At 39.4% G+C, this 16512-nt stretch overlaps 1 protein-coding gene across 1 annotated transcript; it reads left to right on the top strand.

The window, feature by feature from the left end:
- The first annotated feature begins 13155 nt into the window (after positions 1-13155).
- LOC140862798 (uncharacterized) lies at positions 13156-15918 on the top strand. Its single transcript, XM_073265834.1, has 6 exons — positions 13156-13216; positions 13328-14037; positions 14079-14187; positions 14617-14906; positions 15266-15325; positions 15709-15918. Exons 1-6 carry the CDS (start codon positions 13156-13158, stop codon positions 15916-15918), a joined length of 1440 nt encoding a protein of 479 aa, XP_073121935.1.
- The last annotated feature ends 594 nt before the right edge of the window (positions 15919-16512 follow it).

Below are 16512 nucleotides of genomic sequence, written 5' to 3'. Positions count from 1 at the left end.
TGTACCTTCAGGCTTAAGTACAAAGTTTTATGATTCCTGGTACTATTGAGCTAGCCCGTCGAACCATGCGGTCCGAGCCCATGCTATAGGCTGGGAAGGGATGCGGTGGAAGGACGTGGGTCATTACAAAAAAACCTCCCCACTCCTGGCAGTGGGTTTTTTCCCTCCCCAGGAATCGAACCTTGTACCTCCAGGCTTAAGTACAAAGTTTTATGATTCCTGGTACCATTGAGCTAGCTAGCTCAATGGTACCAGGAATCATAAAAACTTTGTATTTAAGCCAGGGGTACAAGGTTTGATTCCTGGGGAGGGCAAAAACTCCCCATCATAGGGGAGAAGACCATGAGTGCAAGAATGGCTGGGCCAGCCCAGTCCATTACAACAAGTATGTGATTTAAGGGAAACCCAAGAACCATCTGTCTTGAGTGTTCTATCTAGATTAAATGATGTCTGCTTGTACCTTTAGATTCAGATAGCTCCAACTCTGGATAAGCTACAATAAGAGGTTATATCAAAATCCTTACAACCAAAAACAACAAACGTTCAAGGTAAAAATCTTTACCGTTCTTTGTCCAACTCTTCGACGATCGATTACTGTTAACTCTGGGCTCAACCAACTTCAAACGAATCTGTACGAAGGCAAAAGAATATCAAAAACGACAATCAAACCCAACTACCAATGGTTCAAAAATTCAAATGAATTAAAATCCCAAAACTCAAACCGGCGGCATAACGACTATATTATGATCAAACCGGAAACACAGACAGTAGTATAGCATCACAAACAACTCAATACAATGCTAAAACATCAATAACAATTCCAATTCAACAAATCTCAAAATCCCCATTTTTGAAATAGGCTTCCAAAAATCATAACAATTCCGAACGACGCTCCTTTTCAAAACCGACTGAGAATAAACGATAAGAACTAGTTCAAGAACATCATAACATAAAATCAGTCGATTCTAAAAAAATTCGAAAATAAAAATATAATTGATCGGAGAAATACATACGATAGAACGAAGCTCTTGCTGTCGGGATCGCTAAACTAACTTCGGATTAAAATTCTACCGGACGGATCGATCGAAAAAATGAAATCACAAAGCTTGAAGAGACTTTGGGGCGTCTTCAATGGAGGAATCACGTTTGGAAGGAATGAAGGAAGCAAATTAGACTAAGTCTATTATTTTCAAAGTCCAAATAATATAACAAATTGCAATTTTGTGTTTTAGTCCTTGAAAAATCCAAAAATTGCAAAATATACCCTGATCAAAATCAAATCGGCTCTTGAATTCTATAATCTCCAATTATCTCAAATAAACTCAATTAAGATAATTTCGGGGCGTTACTATTCTCCCCCTCTAAGAAGAGATTTCCTCCTCGAAATCAATAAGAATCAATCACATATGATATAATTAAGAACTTAAGACAGAAACAAGAACTCACGTTATCCGAATAACTCTGGAAACTGCTGTCTCATATCAGATTCTGTCTCCCAAGTCACCTCTTCGACTCCATGATGGCCCCATTGAACTTTCATCAAATAAATCGACTTGGTTCTGAGCTGCTTCTTCTTTCGGTCAAGGATCTGAATCGGTCGCTCAAAGTAGCTCAGCGTCTCATCAAGGCCTCGTCAGGCTGAAGAATATGAGAAGGATCTGGATGATATTTCCGCAACATAAAGACGTGAAAAACGTCGTGAATAACAAATAAAGATGGAGGAAGTGCAAGCCTGTAGGCAAGATCGTCTAACTTCTAGAGAATCTCGTACGGTCCGATGAATCTCGGCGATAACTTCCATATATTTCCAAATTTGATAGTGCCTCTGAAAGGAGAAATCTTTAAGAATACTCGGTCTCCCTGATCGAAACTCAGAGGTCTATGTCTTATATTCGCATACTTCGCCTGTCTATCTTGAGCTGAATTCATTCTCTTCTGAATGATCTTTAATTGCTCCGCCATGTCTCGAAGCATATCCGATCCCAGATCAGGTGACTAGGACACATCATCCCAAAACAAAGGATATCGGCACTTCTTACCGTACAAAGCCTCAAAAGGTGCCATACGAATACTCGCTTGATAACTGTTGTTGTAAGAAAACTTGACAAGAGGCAAAGAATCCTGCCAACTAGTGCCAAAGTCTAGCACTACTGCTCGTAGCATATCCTCAAGAGTCTGGATATTTCGCTCTGACTGTCCGTCGGTCTGAGGATGATATGCTGTACTCAGATGCAATCGAGTACCAAGTGCCTCTTGAAGACTATGCCAAAAGTGCAAAGTGAATCTAGGGTCTCGGTCTGAAACGATCGACTTCGGCACACCATGCAATCTCACAACGTTGCCAACATATAATTCATCCATCTGACCATGACGATATGTCATCCTGTACATAATAAAGCAAGAAGACTTCGTCAATCTGTCGATCACTACCCAAATATCATCGCATCATCGAACAGATCGCGGTATCTTCATGACAAAATCCATCGAAATATGATCCCACTTCCATTCAGGAACAGCTAAACTGTGCAACAGACCACCCGATCGCTTCCTCTCTGCTTTCACCTGCTGACAGTTCAAACATCGAGATACAAATCTTGTGACATCGCTCTTCACCTTCTTCCACCAGAATTGATTCTTCAGATCGTTGTACAACTTCCGACCTCCAGGATGAATACTGAACCGACTGCAATGTGCCTCTCAAAGAATATGCTGCCTCAACTCCAAAAAATCGGTCATAACAATATGATTATGCACAAACAAATAATCATCTCTAACCTGAAATTCATACTGATGCCCAGATATGACTTTCTCTACTGAAATCTGAGTGTCGGATCAGACTTCTATGCTTCCTTGATCATAATAAATAACTTTGGCTCGGCTTGAATAGAAAATACTCTGATAGTCCTCCTATCTATTTCAAACTCCAAACCAGAAGTGCAACAATCATCGATCAACTGAAAAACACCAATAGTAGAAAGAGATAAAGAACAAAGCTTTCGGCTCAAGGCATCTGCAGCTGCATTCGACTTTCCCGGGTAGTATTTGATTTCACAGACGAAATCCTTCAAAAAATCTAACCATCTTCTCTTTTTCATATTCAGTTCTGCCTGTGAAAACAAATACTTAAGGCTCTTATGATCAGAAAAGATCTCGAAAGACTCACCATAAAGATAGTGACGCCAGATCTTTAAAGCAAATACGATCGCAGCGAGTTCAAGATCATGATTCGGATAATGAGTCTCATGCGGCTTCAGCTGCCTCGATGCATGCGCTATCACGTGCTTATGATGCATAAGAACACAACCCAAGCCTCGATTAAAAGAATCGCAATAAACGGTAAAACCTCCAGTACCTGATGGAATAGATAGAATCGGAGCACTGGTCAGTCTCTGATATGAATCTTGATGTGTAAGATTAGCAAACACGATTTCAAATATGAATCTCATCCTCTAATCAATAAACAAAAGATCAAAAGTTTTACCCAATCTTTGAAACAAGTAAAATTGATAGAATTTTGGATTTCCACCTTTAATCGACGGTACGATTAACAACAGAAATCACGATAATTGAAACCAAAGAAAACCTTCAGATAACTTGTATCTGACAATATTCAGTGAGAAACAATCGACAAATGCTTCCAAGTAATTAAACTGAGAAAGTTTGATTTGAAAAGGCAAAGCAAAGCTTTGTATAAAATTCTAGAGAGAATTTCAATAATTTGTGTATATACTGAATCTGAATTATTATTAATGAAATAAACATAAGTATTTATAGTTTACAATCAAAAATAAAAGATAACGCAAAATATTCCCTAAAGATATCAAAGATATCATCTAGAAAGTTTTCTAGTATAATTAAAACTCTCAAAAAATAGAAAAATAACATCAAAATATCAAAATCACGAACACACACACAACACGCCGAAGTGTGTGTAGATTTCATGAAAATCACGCTCGCTCGAGCGAGCATAACTCATGATTGAGCGAGAAGCCCTCTGGTCTCAAAAATTCCAAGCTCGCTCGAGTGAGCACAAAGTGCGCTCGAGCGAGAAGTCCTCTACCCAAAATTGCTTATGCAGCTCGCTCGAGCGAGACTGGGTTGCGCTCGAGCGAGACCTCTTCTGCCTCACTTTGATTTTATTCACTCCTTTTGACTCCCAAAACTTCAAGGACGCATATGCAACTCTAAAATTTATCCTCATGTGCTCCAACTCCATCTTGATAATTTAGCATCCGCTTTTGAAGTGCCTTCTTGAATTTGTTAGATCGGCTTCTCGTTATTGGCCCTCGTGGCAACTCAAAAGGATCTCGAACAACACTTGCCACTCGATCCACATGCGAGCTATCCATGATCGCATCATCCTCTCCTTCTTGAAAGTGATTTGTCCTCAAATCTCGTTTGTCTCCTACATCAAACAAAGTTAAGTCAAAAACATTAATTGTAGTACTCATGTTATACTCACCTAGCAAATCTAGTTTGTAGGCATTGTCGTTGATTCTCTCCACGACTTGAAAAGGACCATCCCCTCGAGGTAACAACTTTGAACGCCTCTTCTCCAGAAAATGCTTTTTCTCAGATGCAACCAAACCCAATCACCGGGCTCAAATACAACCTTCTTCCTTCCCTTGTTCGCTTGCTTGGTATACTGCAAATTTTTTTTCTCGATATTCTCACGTACCTTTTCATCCAAGCTCCTCACAAATTCAGCTTTCTTCTTGACATCCAAATTAACCCTTTCACTCATAGGTAACGATATCAAATCCAACGAAGTCAATGGGTTAAAACCATACACAATTTCAAAAGGTGAATAATTCGTAGTAGAATGCACACTACGATTATATGCAAATTCAATAAATGGAAAACAATCCTCCCAATTTTTCAAATTCTTTTTAATGATAGAGCGCAACAATGTCCCTAAAACTCTATTAACTACCTCAGTCTGTCCATCAGTTTGAGGATGACAACTAGTAGAAAACAACAACTTAGTTCCAAGTTTACACCACAATGTTTTCCAAAAGTAACTCAAAAACCGAGTATCCCTATCAGAAACAATACTTCTAGGCATGCCATGCAATCTTACAATCTCATTAAAGAACAAATCTGCAACATGCGAAGCATCATTTGATTTGTGACATGAAATAAAATGTGCCATTTTTGAAAACCTATCAACCACAACATAAATAGAATCCCTCCCCTTCTTAGACCTAGGTAATCCAAGAACAAAATCCATGAAAATATCTACCGACGGTTCATTATGTACTAGAAGTGGAGTATATAACCCATGTGGTTGTGATCTAGATTTTGCTTTCTTACAAGTCACACACCGCTCACACATTCTCTCAACATCATGCTTCATATGCGGCCAATAAAAATGTTCATGCAAAATTTGATATGTCTTAACCACACCAAAATGCCCCATTAAACAACCACTATGCAATTCCCTAACAAGTAACTCCCTAATTGAAGACTTAAGAATGCACAATTTATCCCCTTTAAACAAATAGCCATCATGAAAGTAAAATTTATCCTTTGGACCACGCATACATGACGTAAAAATCTCTCCAAAATCAACATCACTCACATATAATGCTTTCACATGCTCAAACCCCAAAAATTTAGAGTCTAAAGTAGTTAAGAGCACGTACCTTCTTGACAATGCATCCGCCACTACATTCTCCTTACCTTGCTTGTACTTGATTACATAAGGAAAAGTCTCCACGAACGCTATCCATTTGGCATGTATTTTATTCAACTTCTGCTGCCCCTTCAGATGCTTCAAGGACTCATGATCCGTATGAATCACGAACTCTTTTGGCCTCAAGTAATGCTGCCATGTCTCGAGTACCCTCACCAATGCATAGAACTCCTTGTCATAGGTAGGATAATTCAAAGACGCTCCACTCAACGTCTCGCTGAAGTACGCCACTGTCTTTCCCCCTTGCATCAAAACGCCTCTAATTCCTACACCTGATGCATAACATTCACTTTCAAACGTATTAGTAAAATCAGGTAAAACAAGTAAAGGAGCTTTAATCAAATTTTGCTTAATGATATTAAAAGACTTTTCTTGCTCCTCGCCCCAATGGAATGGAATGTTTTTCTTGATGACCGCAGTCATAGGCGCCGCCAATGTGCTAAAATCCTTCACGAACCTCCTGTAAAAACTCGCAAGCCCATGAAAACTCCGGACTTGACCAATCGATGTAGGTGTCGGCCAATCTCGAATGACACTTACCTTCTCTTCATCAACCCTCACACCTTGTGAACTCACAACAAAGCCAAGAAACACGAGTTCGTTTTTACAAAACACACATTTTTTCAGGTTAGCATATAAATGTTCAGCACACAATGTGATTAAAACAACTCTCAAGTGTTCCACATGATCATTTAAGTTTTTTCTATATACCAATATATCATCAAAATAGACAACCACAAACTTCCCAATATATGCGCGCAAAACATGATTCATTAAACGCATGAAAGTACTAGATGCATTAGTCAAACCAAAAGGCATAACCATCCATTCATACAACCCATACTTTGTTTTAAATGCAGTTTCCACTCATCTCCCTCTCTCATCCTAATTTGATGATAACCACTTTTAAGATCAATTTTGCTAAACATACAAGCACCATGCAATTCATCTATCATATCATCTAGTCTAGGAATAGGATGCCTATACTTGATGTTAATGTTATTTATAGCTCTACAATCAACACCCATACGCCAAGACCCATCTTTTTTAGGTACTTACAACACAGGTACAACACATGGTTACATTGACTCACGCACAAAACCTTTATCTAAAAGTTCACTTACCTGTCATTGCAACTCTTTAGTTTCCTCCGGATTGCTCCTATAATCGGGACGATTCGACAATGCACTCCCAGGTACCATGTCGATTTGGTGTTCAATCCCCTTCAAAGGTGGTAATCCTTGAGGTAGCTCCTCCAGAAATAAATCATCTAACTCCTGCAAGAGAGAAACAATAATGCTCGGAAGATCTCCGGCTATATCACTTGTGTTAAGGAGTACCTCTTTATAAATCAACAACACAAGTGGAATTCGAGAATTCATAACATCTCTCAACTCACTCTTTTGGGATATATATATATATTTTTCAGCCTCTTTTCGCTCAACTTTTTTTTCATCTTTTTTTCATCATTCTTTTTTTCTAAGGTCATCTCACTTTTTTGTTCACTTTTTTTTTCGGCCTCATCTCTCTTTTTCTTTTTCATTTGATCCTCCAATACTTGTTTTGGAGTCATAGGCAACATTACAATGGACTTTTTTTCATTACAGATGAATATTTATTTTTAAAGCCATCATGAACCACTCTCCTATCAAACTGCCATGGTCTACCCAATAAAATATGACACGCTTGCATAGCGACCACATCACACAAAACCTCATCAACATATTTGCCAATAGAAAATGGCACCACAACATGCCTATTAACTCTGACCTCCGCACAATCATTAAACCATTGCAACCTATATGGTTGAGGATGCTTCAAAAGAGACAATCCCAATTTTTCCACAAGTTCGCAACTCGCTAAATTGGTGCAACTACCCCCATCAATGATAAGATTGCATACCTTTTCCTTTACAAAACAACGAGTATGGAAAAGATTTTCCCTCTGGCTCTCTTCCTCTTCTCTAGGTTGTGCATGTAACACTCTCCTACTCACCAATAACTCACCAACAACAGTCCCAAACCCATCCTCGTCATCATGATCTACCAACGCAGGAATTCCATCATAATTTTCTTCCTCACTCTCCGACTCCACATCACCATAAACATTAATAATCATCAATTTCTTATTTGAATATTGGCTAGAAATATGGCCAATGCCTTGACACCTAAAACATTTAATATCTCTAGATCGAGTATTAGACGTTTCAGATGTACCTTTAACCACTTGCTTTGGTGCCTCCGATTTGGTGTCAGATTTTGGTTTGAACACCGGCTTGTTGTCCTCCCGTTTTGCAACGTTTGGACGCCAAGAAGTCGACGATCCTCCACCTGAAGGAAATCAGCCAACTCTTCTTCTCTTGAGCTGTTGCTCCACCTTCATGGTCGTATGCACCATCTCATCCAAATCAAAACAGTGGCAAAGCTCCACTTGGTCTTTGATTTCTCTATTCGAACCACACAAAAATCTGGCCATTGTAGCTTCATTATCCTCCTCAATGTTGGTCTGGATCATCGTGGTTTCCAACTCCTTGTAGTAATCCTCCACGCTCCTTGGACCCTGCCTCAAAGTCTGTAGACGCCTGTACATTTCACGATAATAATGGTTAGGAACAAAACACTTCTTCATGACACACTTCATTTCTTCCCACGTCTCGATATGCGGATCTCCACACCTCCTTCTAGTGGTCACTAATTGATCCCACCACTTTAATGCATAATCTAAAAACTCAACCACTGCTAACCTAACATTTTTATAAGGTCAGAATAGTGATGGCAATCAAATACAAACACCACATGCTTCTCCCATTCCAGATACGCCTCCGAATCAGATTTCCCATGAAATGCTGGAATTTTCATCTTAATGCTACTAATATTCCCATCCTCCTTACTGGCCTCCGTAAATTTTCCACGTACCGCTTCTCGCCTATGCCTACCCCATGTAATCTTCTCTCCTCATCCCAATTCTCATCAAAACTTTCCTCATCGTCTTCAAAATAATTCCCCTTATTTTTTTATTTTTTTCCACTACCACTACTCTCTTAAAACTTACTCATTCTCTTATGAAGATGCTCTAACTCCGATCTCATCACCCTAGTCAACTACCCAATCAACGCATCCATTTGAACCTTGGAAATTCCTTGGTTCACACTCTCACTAACATCTTTATTGGGATTCATGGTACCTGCAAAAAAAACATTAGTAATAAACTTCCTCACACAAATTCTCACAGTTCACTACAAACGAATCACTCAATCACTCCTTTTTTTCACCCAAATTTATGGAGAGGCTTTGCTTTGTAGAATAAAATTCAAACCTTCAAGTTTAGAACATTTAGATGCTTGAAAATTGACCAACAAAGATTGCACAAACACAAGTAGGGAATTTCATGGACAACTTGACTCTGACTCGCTTCAAGGATGAATAAAGACAAAGGAATTGGCCACAAGCTACTTTTCTTCACTTTTTTTAAAATTTTCGGTCCCACTATTTTTTTGACCGATTTTTTTTCAATTTATAACTTGTAGCACAAGACACGAGACTTGGATAACAAGTTTGAAAGAAACAACACAAAAATTTGATATGAGATAGATGAAGAACGAAGAACGAAGAACGAAGAATGAAGAACGACGAACACGAAGAAAACGAAGAACAAATGAAGATAAGATACTTACTTGATTCAAAACCTTGGCTTTGATACCAAATGATATGAATATTGATGTGTAAGATTAGCAAACACGATTACAAATATGAATCGCACCCTCTAATCAATAAACAAAAGATCCAAAGTTTTTCCCAATCTTTGAAACAAGTAAAATTGATAGAATTTTGGATTTACACCTTTAATCGACGGTACGATTAACAACAGAAATCACGACAATTGAAACCAAAGAAAACCTTTAGATAACTTGTATCTAAAAATCTTTAGTGAGAAACAATCGACAAACGCTTCCAAGTAATTAAATTGAGAAAGTTTGATTTGAAAAGCCAAAGCAAAGCTTTGTATAAAATTCTAGAAAGAATTTCAATAATTTGTGTATATACTGAATCTGAATTATTATTAATGAAATAAACAAAAGTATTTATAGTTTACAATCAAAAATAAAAGATAACGCAAAATATTCCCTAAAGATATCAAAGATATCATCTAAAAAGTTTTCTAGTATAATTAAAACTCTAAAAAAATAGGAAAATAACATCAAAATATCAAAATCCTGAACACACACACAACACACCGAAGTATGTGTAGATTTCATGAAAATCATGCTCGCTCGAGCGAGCATAACTCGCGCTCGAGCGAGAAGCCCTCTGGTCTCAAAAATTCCAAGCTCGCTCGAGAGAGCACGAAGTGCGCTCGAATGAGAAGTCCTCTGCCCAAAATTTCTTATGTAGCTCGCTCGAGCGAGACTGGGTTGCGCTCGAGCGAGACCTCTTCTGCCTCACTTTGATTTTCTTCACTCCTTTTGACTCCCAACACTTCAAGGACGCATGTGCAACTCTCAAATTTATCCTCAAGTGCTCCAACTCCATCTTGGTAATTTAGCATCAGATTTTGAAGTGCCTTCTTGAATTTGTTAGCTCGGCTTCTCATTATTGGCCCTTGTGGCAACTCCAAAGGATCTCGAACTCCACTTGCCACTCGATCCACATGCGAGCTATCCATGATCGCATCAGTCTCTTCTTCAGATCAATAAAACTAGCCTCACAATTTGCAGTCCAGATAAAAGGCGCATTCTTCTGAGTCAGCTGGGTAATTGGCTTTGCAATAGATGAGAATCCCTCAATGAATCGGCGATAATAACCAGCTAAACCCATAAAGCTTTGGATATCAGACACTGATGTTGTTCTAGGCCAATTCATAACCGCTTCGATCTTGTTGGGATCGATAGAAATCCCATCTCCTAAAATAATGTGACCGAGAAAGAAAACTCGGTCCAACCAGAACTCACACTTAGACATCTTGGCAAACAACTGCTCAGCCTGCAAAATCTGCAAGACGATCCTCAAATGCTCTGCATGGTCAGTACGGTTCTTTGAGTAGATAAGAATATAATCGATGAAGATAATAACAAACTCATACAAATAACGCTGAAAGATACGGTTCATCAAACCCATAAAAATTGCTTGAGCATTAGTCAAACCGAACGACATGACTATAAACTCAAAATGACCATACCTCATTCTGAATGCAGTCTTAGGAATATCTTTTGTAAGGTCCAAAAGTCCACTAGCTTAATCATGTTAAGATAATTAAATCATGTGATTTAATGCATGTTATTTAGTAGGCTTAATTGTTATGTTTAATTATGTGAATTACTTGAATGCCTGAATTATTATGTGATATATATGATTTTAAAGTTTTCATGTTTGTATTAATTTTGGGTCATAGGGACGAGCCTAGCCTTGGATTGAGTTAAGAAAAATATTCTAAAATAAATTTGATGGGATGCAGTGTATTTTATTTATTGAGAGAGAATAATATTTTAAAGGGCTTTTAATTGTAACTAATGGGCCGTGTTAGGAGCCCATCAGTCACAAAACGGTTTAAGCGTTCAGAATTTCTTCTCTTTTCTCTCATTTGAACGCTCTTTTTTTCTCTCAAATCTCTCTCTCAAATGCTGCATCAAGACTAGGGTTCTCAGAGGCTCGAGGCTAGATCGTCCTACCGCTCAGGTTAATTCCAATGAATCAATTCAGGCAAGTTTTTACTGATTTTGAAACCCATTTAAGAATATATGTATTTTCAAGATAAAACCCTAGTTGTTTTGATTTATGATCTATGCACGTTCTTGAAAACATTTATGAGTATGTTGCTTGATTGTGATACGTGAAGCATTCTAGATGTGTTCGGTCCTTGTTTATTGAGTTTTGAATGATTTGAAGACAAGAAATCAGATTTTTGGGGTAAAAGTATGAATGAAGGTTTATGATTCAAAATCTTTGAAATTATTAGTGTATTGGTACGAGTTACTTTTGAAGTTTTGATGTTGTTGAATGTTATTTTTGATGGAAAAGAGTCCCAAAGCATTGTGGGTTTTGAAATAGTGCAGAAAAGAAGAGTTTTTGGAAGATAAGTCGGGACGGCACGCCCACGCTGCTGAGTAGCGTGCCGGCACCTGATCTGTGCATTTCTGCGCATAGGCAGCTCGCCCGCGCTGCTGAGCAGCGCGCCCGCGCCGAGCCTCCGCACTTTTGCGAGTGGGCTGCGCGCCCGCGCCGCAGGCTCGACTTTCCCACCCCTATGTACGTATTTTTGGGTCCTAAAAATCATGATTTTGATATTTTAATGTATTTTAATTATTTTAAGAATGTTTATGAAAAAGTATCAAGTTTTCGATGTTTGAAACGGACGGAATGCCTCACATGGATTAGTCAAGTTATGTAATGCATGTTATGTGTCTTTCTTTTGAAAATTAATTCTTCATGAAATATTTTGAAGCATGTAAGCATGTTAGCATCACGAGAAGTTTATGAGCATGATTTTACAATGATACAAAATGATATGATAAGATGAATGCGATGGTACATGGAAAATATTTTGATGATTTATGCGTCTTGTGGTGATTATACGGGGTATGCACTTCGGGATGAGCTCCGGAGCGGCTATCAAAACATGGCTCACGGGATGGATATACGGGGTATGCACTTCGGGATGAGCTCGAAGCGGCTATCCAAAGAATGAAAGTTTACGGGCGTAATGCCATATGCTTGTTGATTAACAGGAAATTATGAATGGCTCATTATGGCGGTTTCCACACTATTCATACTTCATCACCCCAAATATTTTTATGTTATGGCTACAACAAAGTTATGTTTATTGCATGAAAGCTTAAGTTAATGTTTTCTTTTTAAAAGTTTAGAAAGACCCTTTTTATGCATTTTCTTGCTGAGTCTTTAGACTCACTATACTTGAATGGTGCAGGTAATGATGATGTTGATGCATTCATTGATGATTTTGTGGGCGGACATGAAGAAGAGGCAGGGGTCTGTCCAACGGGCGATGCATGAGTGCGAATGCTATTGAATGAGTTTTGTTTAAACAAATTTTATGTTTTGATGAGAAAAACAAGTTTTGAATTTTAAGTTGATGGCCATGTTTGGCAAAGACTTTTAGATGTTATCTCATTATTTGTGCACTTTTAATACGCTCATTTTAATAAAGAAGATGATGCTTCCGCAAAGTTTTTATTTTTCCCAAATTTTAATTATGTATGTTTGAGTAACGTTCCGATTGAGGAATTGGGACGGTACAGCTTGGTATCAGAGCAATTCGCTCTGGGTTTGTTTGCACGCATGCATTCTCGCCACGACCCTATGCTTTGTCTTAATGTTTGCAAGTTTTATCTTATGGATTGTTTAAGATGCATGATACTAATTACGATTAATAATTTATGCATGTTGAGTATGAGGTTATGTTTAAATAACGTAATTAAGCATGTGGACTGTGTGGACATAAGGATTATGGCTAACCGTCAGAATAACCAGTTTTTGGCTGGGTTGGAGACTCTGTTGCAAGAGCAGAGTAAAGCCCAAGGGGAACAGATTCAACAGTTAATCCAAGCACAAGCGGGCGGGCGGAACAACAATCAGCCGCTATTGACCAATCCGATCTTTAAGTAGTTTAAGGATCTAGGGCCACCGGAGTTTAAAGGAGGAGCTGATCCCTTTATAGCCGAGGAATGGGTGCAGTCAGTGGAGACCATTTTTTACTACATGCAGCTCACTGATGCAGACCGTGTGAGGTGTGGCATCTTTATGTTCCGTGATGATGCACGGGTTTGGTGGCAGGGATCCCATTCTGCTGTGGATATGACTACATTGAATTGGAATGGATTCAAAGACTTGTTGTATGGGAAGTATTTCACTGTCAGTACCAAGACTAGACTTGCTAGAGAATTTTTGGAGCTCCGCCAAGGAAGCATGTCCATTGCCGAGTATGTGAAGAAGTTTGAGAGGGGGAGGTACTTTGTGCCCATGATTTCGGGCAATGCTGAAGAGGAGTTGAAGCATTTTGTGGAGGGACTGAATGCCACTATTCGACGTGATGTCAGATTGAGTGGGGCAAAAACTTACCGAGCAGTAGTCGATGAGGCTATGTTGTCAAAGAAAGACGGAAATGATATATCAAAGAATCTCAGGCGAAGAGAACTAGCTATCAAGGGAGAGAGCAGCAAGGGTCTAGCCAAAAGAGACCGTACCAGACTCCAGCTCAGAGGAGACCGTAGCAGCAGCAGCGCCAAAACCCCAATCAGGCGCAACCTCAGGGAAAGAATAAGCCGAATGCCAATGCTCCAAGGCCAGCAAATGCACCTACTTGTTAGAAGTGTGGAATGTCACACTCAGGTCAATGCATGCTTGGGACCAATACTTTCTTTCTTTGCAAGAAGCCAGTGCATTTCACCAAGGATTGCCCGCAATCAAAGGGTCCTATCAAGGGAAGAGTGTTTGCTATGACTCACGATCAGGTTGACCCAGATTCTGCAATTGTCACAGGTATGATCCGTATTGTTGTTTTACCTGCTTTCGTGTTGATAGATACAGGAGCTACACACTCTTTTATGTAAGTTAGTTTTATGATGAAATTGAGGGTATTGCCGGATGAATCTATTTCGAAATTTTGTGTGTCGTTACCTTCAGGAGAAGAACTGAAAAGTAGTAGTGTGGTAAGAAATTGCAAGGTTCAGATGCAGAGCCTAGTTTTGTGTGGAAATTTTATTGTTCTGAAAATGGTGGATTTCGATGCAATTTTTGGAATGGACTGGTTGGCTCAGCATGAGGCTATTATTGACTGAAAACAAAGAACCGTCTCTTTGAAAGATCAGAACGGAAAACCGTTTGTGTTCCGCACTACGTCTAAGAGGAGCTCACCAGGTATGATTTCTGCAGGAATAACATGGCAATTATTGAGTAATGGGTGTACAGGATTTATTGCAAGTCTAACTGGTGATCTGGAGGTACAACGACTGAAACTTGGGGAAGTAGAGGTAGTGAAAGATTTTCCAAAAGTCTTTCCCGATGATGTTGCGGGATTGCATCCAGTCAAGGAATTCGAATTTGGTATAGAATTGTGGCCTGAAACTAAGCCAGCTGCTAAGGCATTGTACAGATTGGCACCGATCGAGATGAAAGAATTGAAGGATCAGTTGCAGGAGTTACTGGATAAGGGGTTCATCAGACCGAGTATTTCGCAATGGGGTGCACCAGTGTTTTTTGTTAATAAGAAAGATGGGTCAATGAGGTTGTGCATTGACTACAGGGAGCTGAATCGAGTTACAGTAAAGAACAGATATCCCTTGCCCAGAATAGATGATCTGTTCGACTAGTTGCAAGGGGCGGTGGTGTTCTCGAAAATCGACCTACAATCAGGCTACCACCAGCTGAAGGTGAAAGATGAGGATGTGCAGAAGATAGCATTCAGGACTCGCTATGGCCACTACGATTTCTTAGTAATGCTGTTTGGGTTGACCAATGCACCAGTTGTGTTCATGGATTTGATGAACAGGGAGTTTCAGCCCTTCTTGGATCAGTTTGTCATAGTCTTCATAGATGACATATTGATCTACTCTCGCAGCCTAGAGGAACATCATCAGCACTTGTCTACGGTGTTGCAGATTCTGAAAGAAAAGCAACTGTACGCTAAGTTCAGTAAGTGTGAATTTTGGCTGGAGCAGATTTCATTTTTGGGTCATATAGTTTCAGCTAAGGGAATTGAGGTGGATCCGTCTAAGGTGGAAACAGTTCGAAATTGGGTTTCTCCGAATAATGCTACAGAAATACGGAGTTTATTGGGTTTAGCAGGCTACTACAGGAGATTTATTCAAGACTTCTCCAAGATAGCTCTACCACTGACTTCCTTAACTCGAAAAGGTGTGAAGTTTGTGTGGTCAGAATAATGTGAGAAGAGCTTTGCAGAATTGAAGGAAAGATTGATGTCAGCGCCAGTGTTAGCAATTCCAGAAGGCACAGGTCATTTTGCGGTTTATACCGAGTGGATTAGGAGTTGTTTTGATGCAGGATGATAAAGTAATAGCATATGCATCTCGACAGCTGAAGGTCCATGAGAGGAACTATCCGACTCATGACCTGGAGTTGGCTGTAGTTGTATTTTCTTTAAAACTGTGGAGACACTACTTGTATGGCGAAAGGTGTCAGATTTTCACTGATCACAAAACCCTAAAATATTTCTTCGCTCAGAAGGAATTGAACATGAGGCAAAGGAGATGACTGGAATTGGTGAAGGACTACGATAGTGACATTAGCTACCATCCAGGTAAGGCTAGTGTAGTAGTAGATGCATTGAGTCGCAAGTATGCAACATTGAACCAATTGACAGTCCAACAAGAGTTGATTGCTGATTTTAACGGATGAGCTTGGAGGTACTCGGACCAAGGGATGTGTGCACACTATCAGCAATAACGGTAGTACCTAATTTGCTAGATAGAATTCGAACAGGCCAAGTTTCTAATGAACAATTGATAACATGGAGAACAAGAGATGAGGCTAAGGGTGGTACGTTGTATACCATCAAAGACGGCATTGTGCATCACAGAGGTAGAATATGGGTGCCAGCAGTGGATTCATTAAGAATGGAAGTGATGATTGAAGCCCATAATGTTCCGTATTCCCTTCATCCAGGGAGTACAAAGATGTATTAAGGACCTTCAATCCTTATATTGGTGGCCAGGTATGAAGAAGGATGTTGTAAAAATTTGTGAGTGAATGTTTGACTTGTCAGCAAGTGAAAATCGAGCATCAGAGACCGGCAGGACTTCTCAAACCATTACCAACACCCACATGGAAGTGGGAAGATGTTACGAT

This window comes from Henckelia pumila, chromosome 4 (genome assembly GCF_033568475.1).
Source record: "Henckelia pumila isolate YLH828 chromosome 4, ASM3356847v2, whole genome shotgun sequence".
In the NCBI taxonomy this organism is placed as follows: Eukaryota; Viridiplantae; Streptophyta; class Magnoliopsida; order Lamiales; family Gesneriaceae; genus Henckelia; species Henckelia pumila.
This window is presented reverse-complemented; position numbering and strand designations above follow the sequence as displayed.

Bases quoted from the DNA above. Each gene is read 5' to 3' on its own strand.
- LOC140862798 (XM_073265834.1), top strand. From the start codon at position 13,156: ATGGCTAACCGTCAGAATAACCAGTTTTTGGCTGGGTTGGAGACTCTG. The intron at 13,217-13,327 runs GTAAAGCCCAAG...TTAAGGATCTAG, and splicing joins GACTCTGTTGCAAGAGCAGA to GGCCACCGGAGTTTAAAGGA. The intron at 15,326-15,708 runs GTACGCTAAGTT...GTTTTGATGCAG, and splicing joins ATTCTGAAAGAAAAGCAACT to GATGATAAAGTAATAGCATA.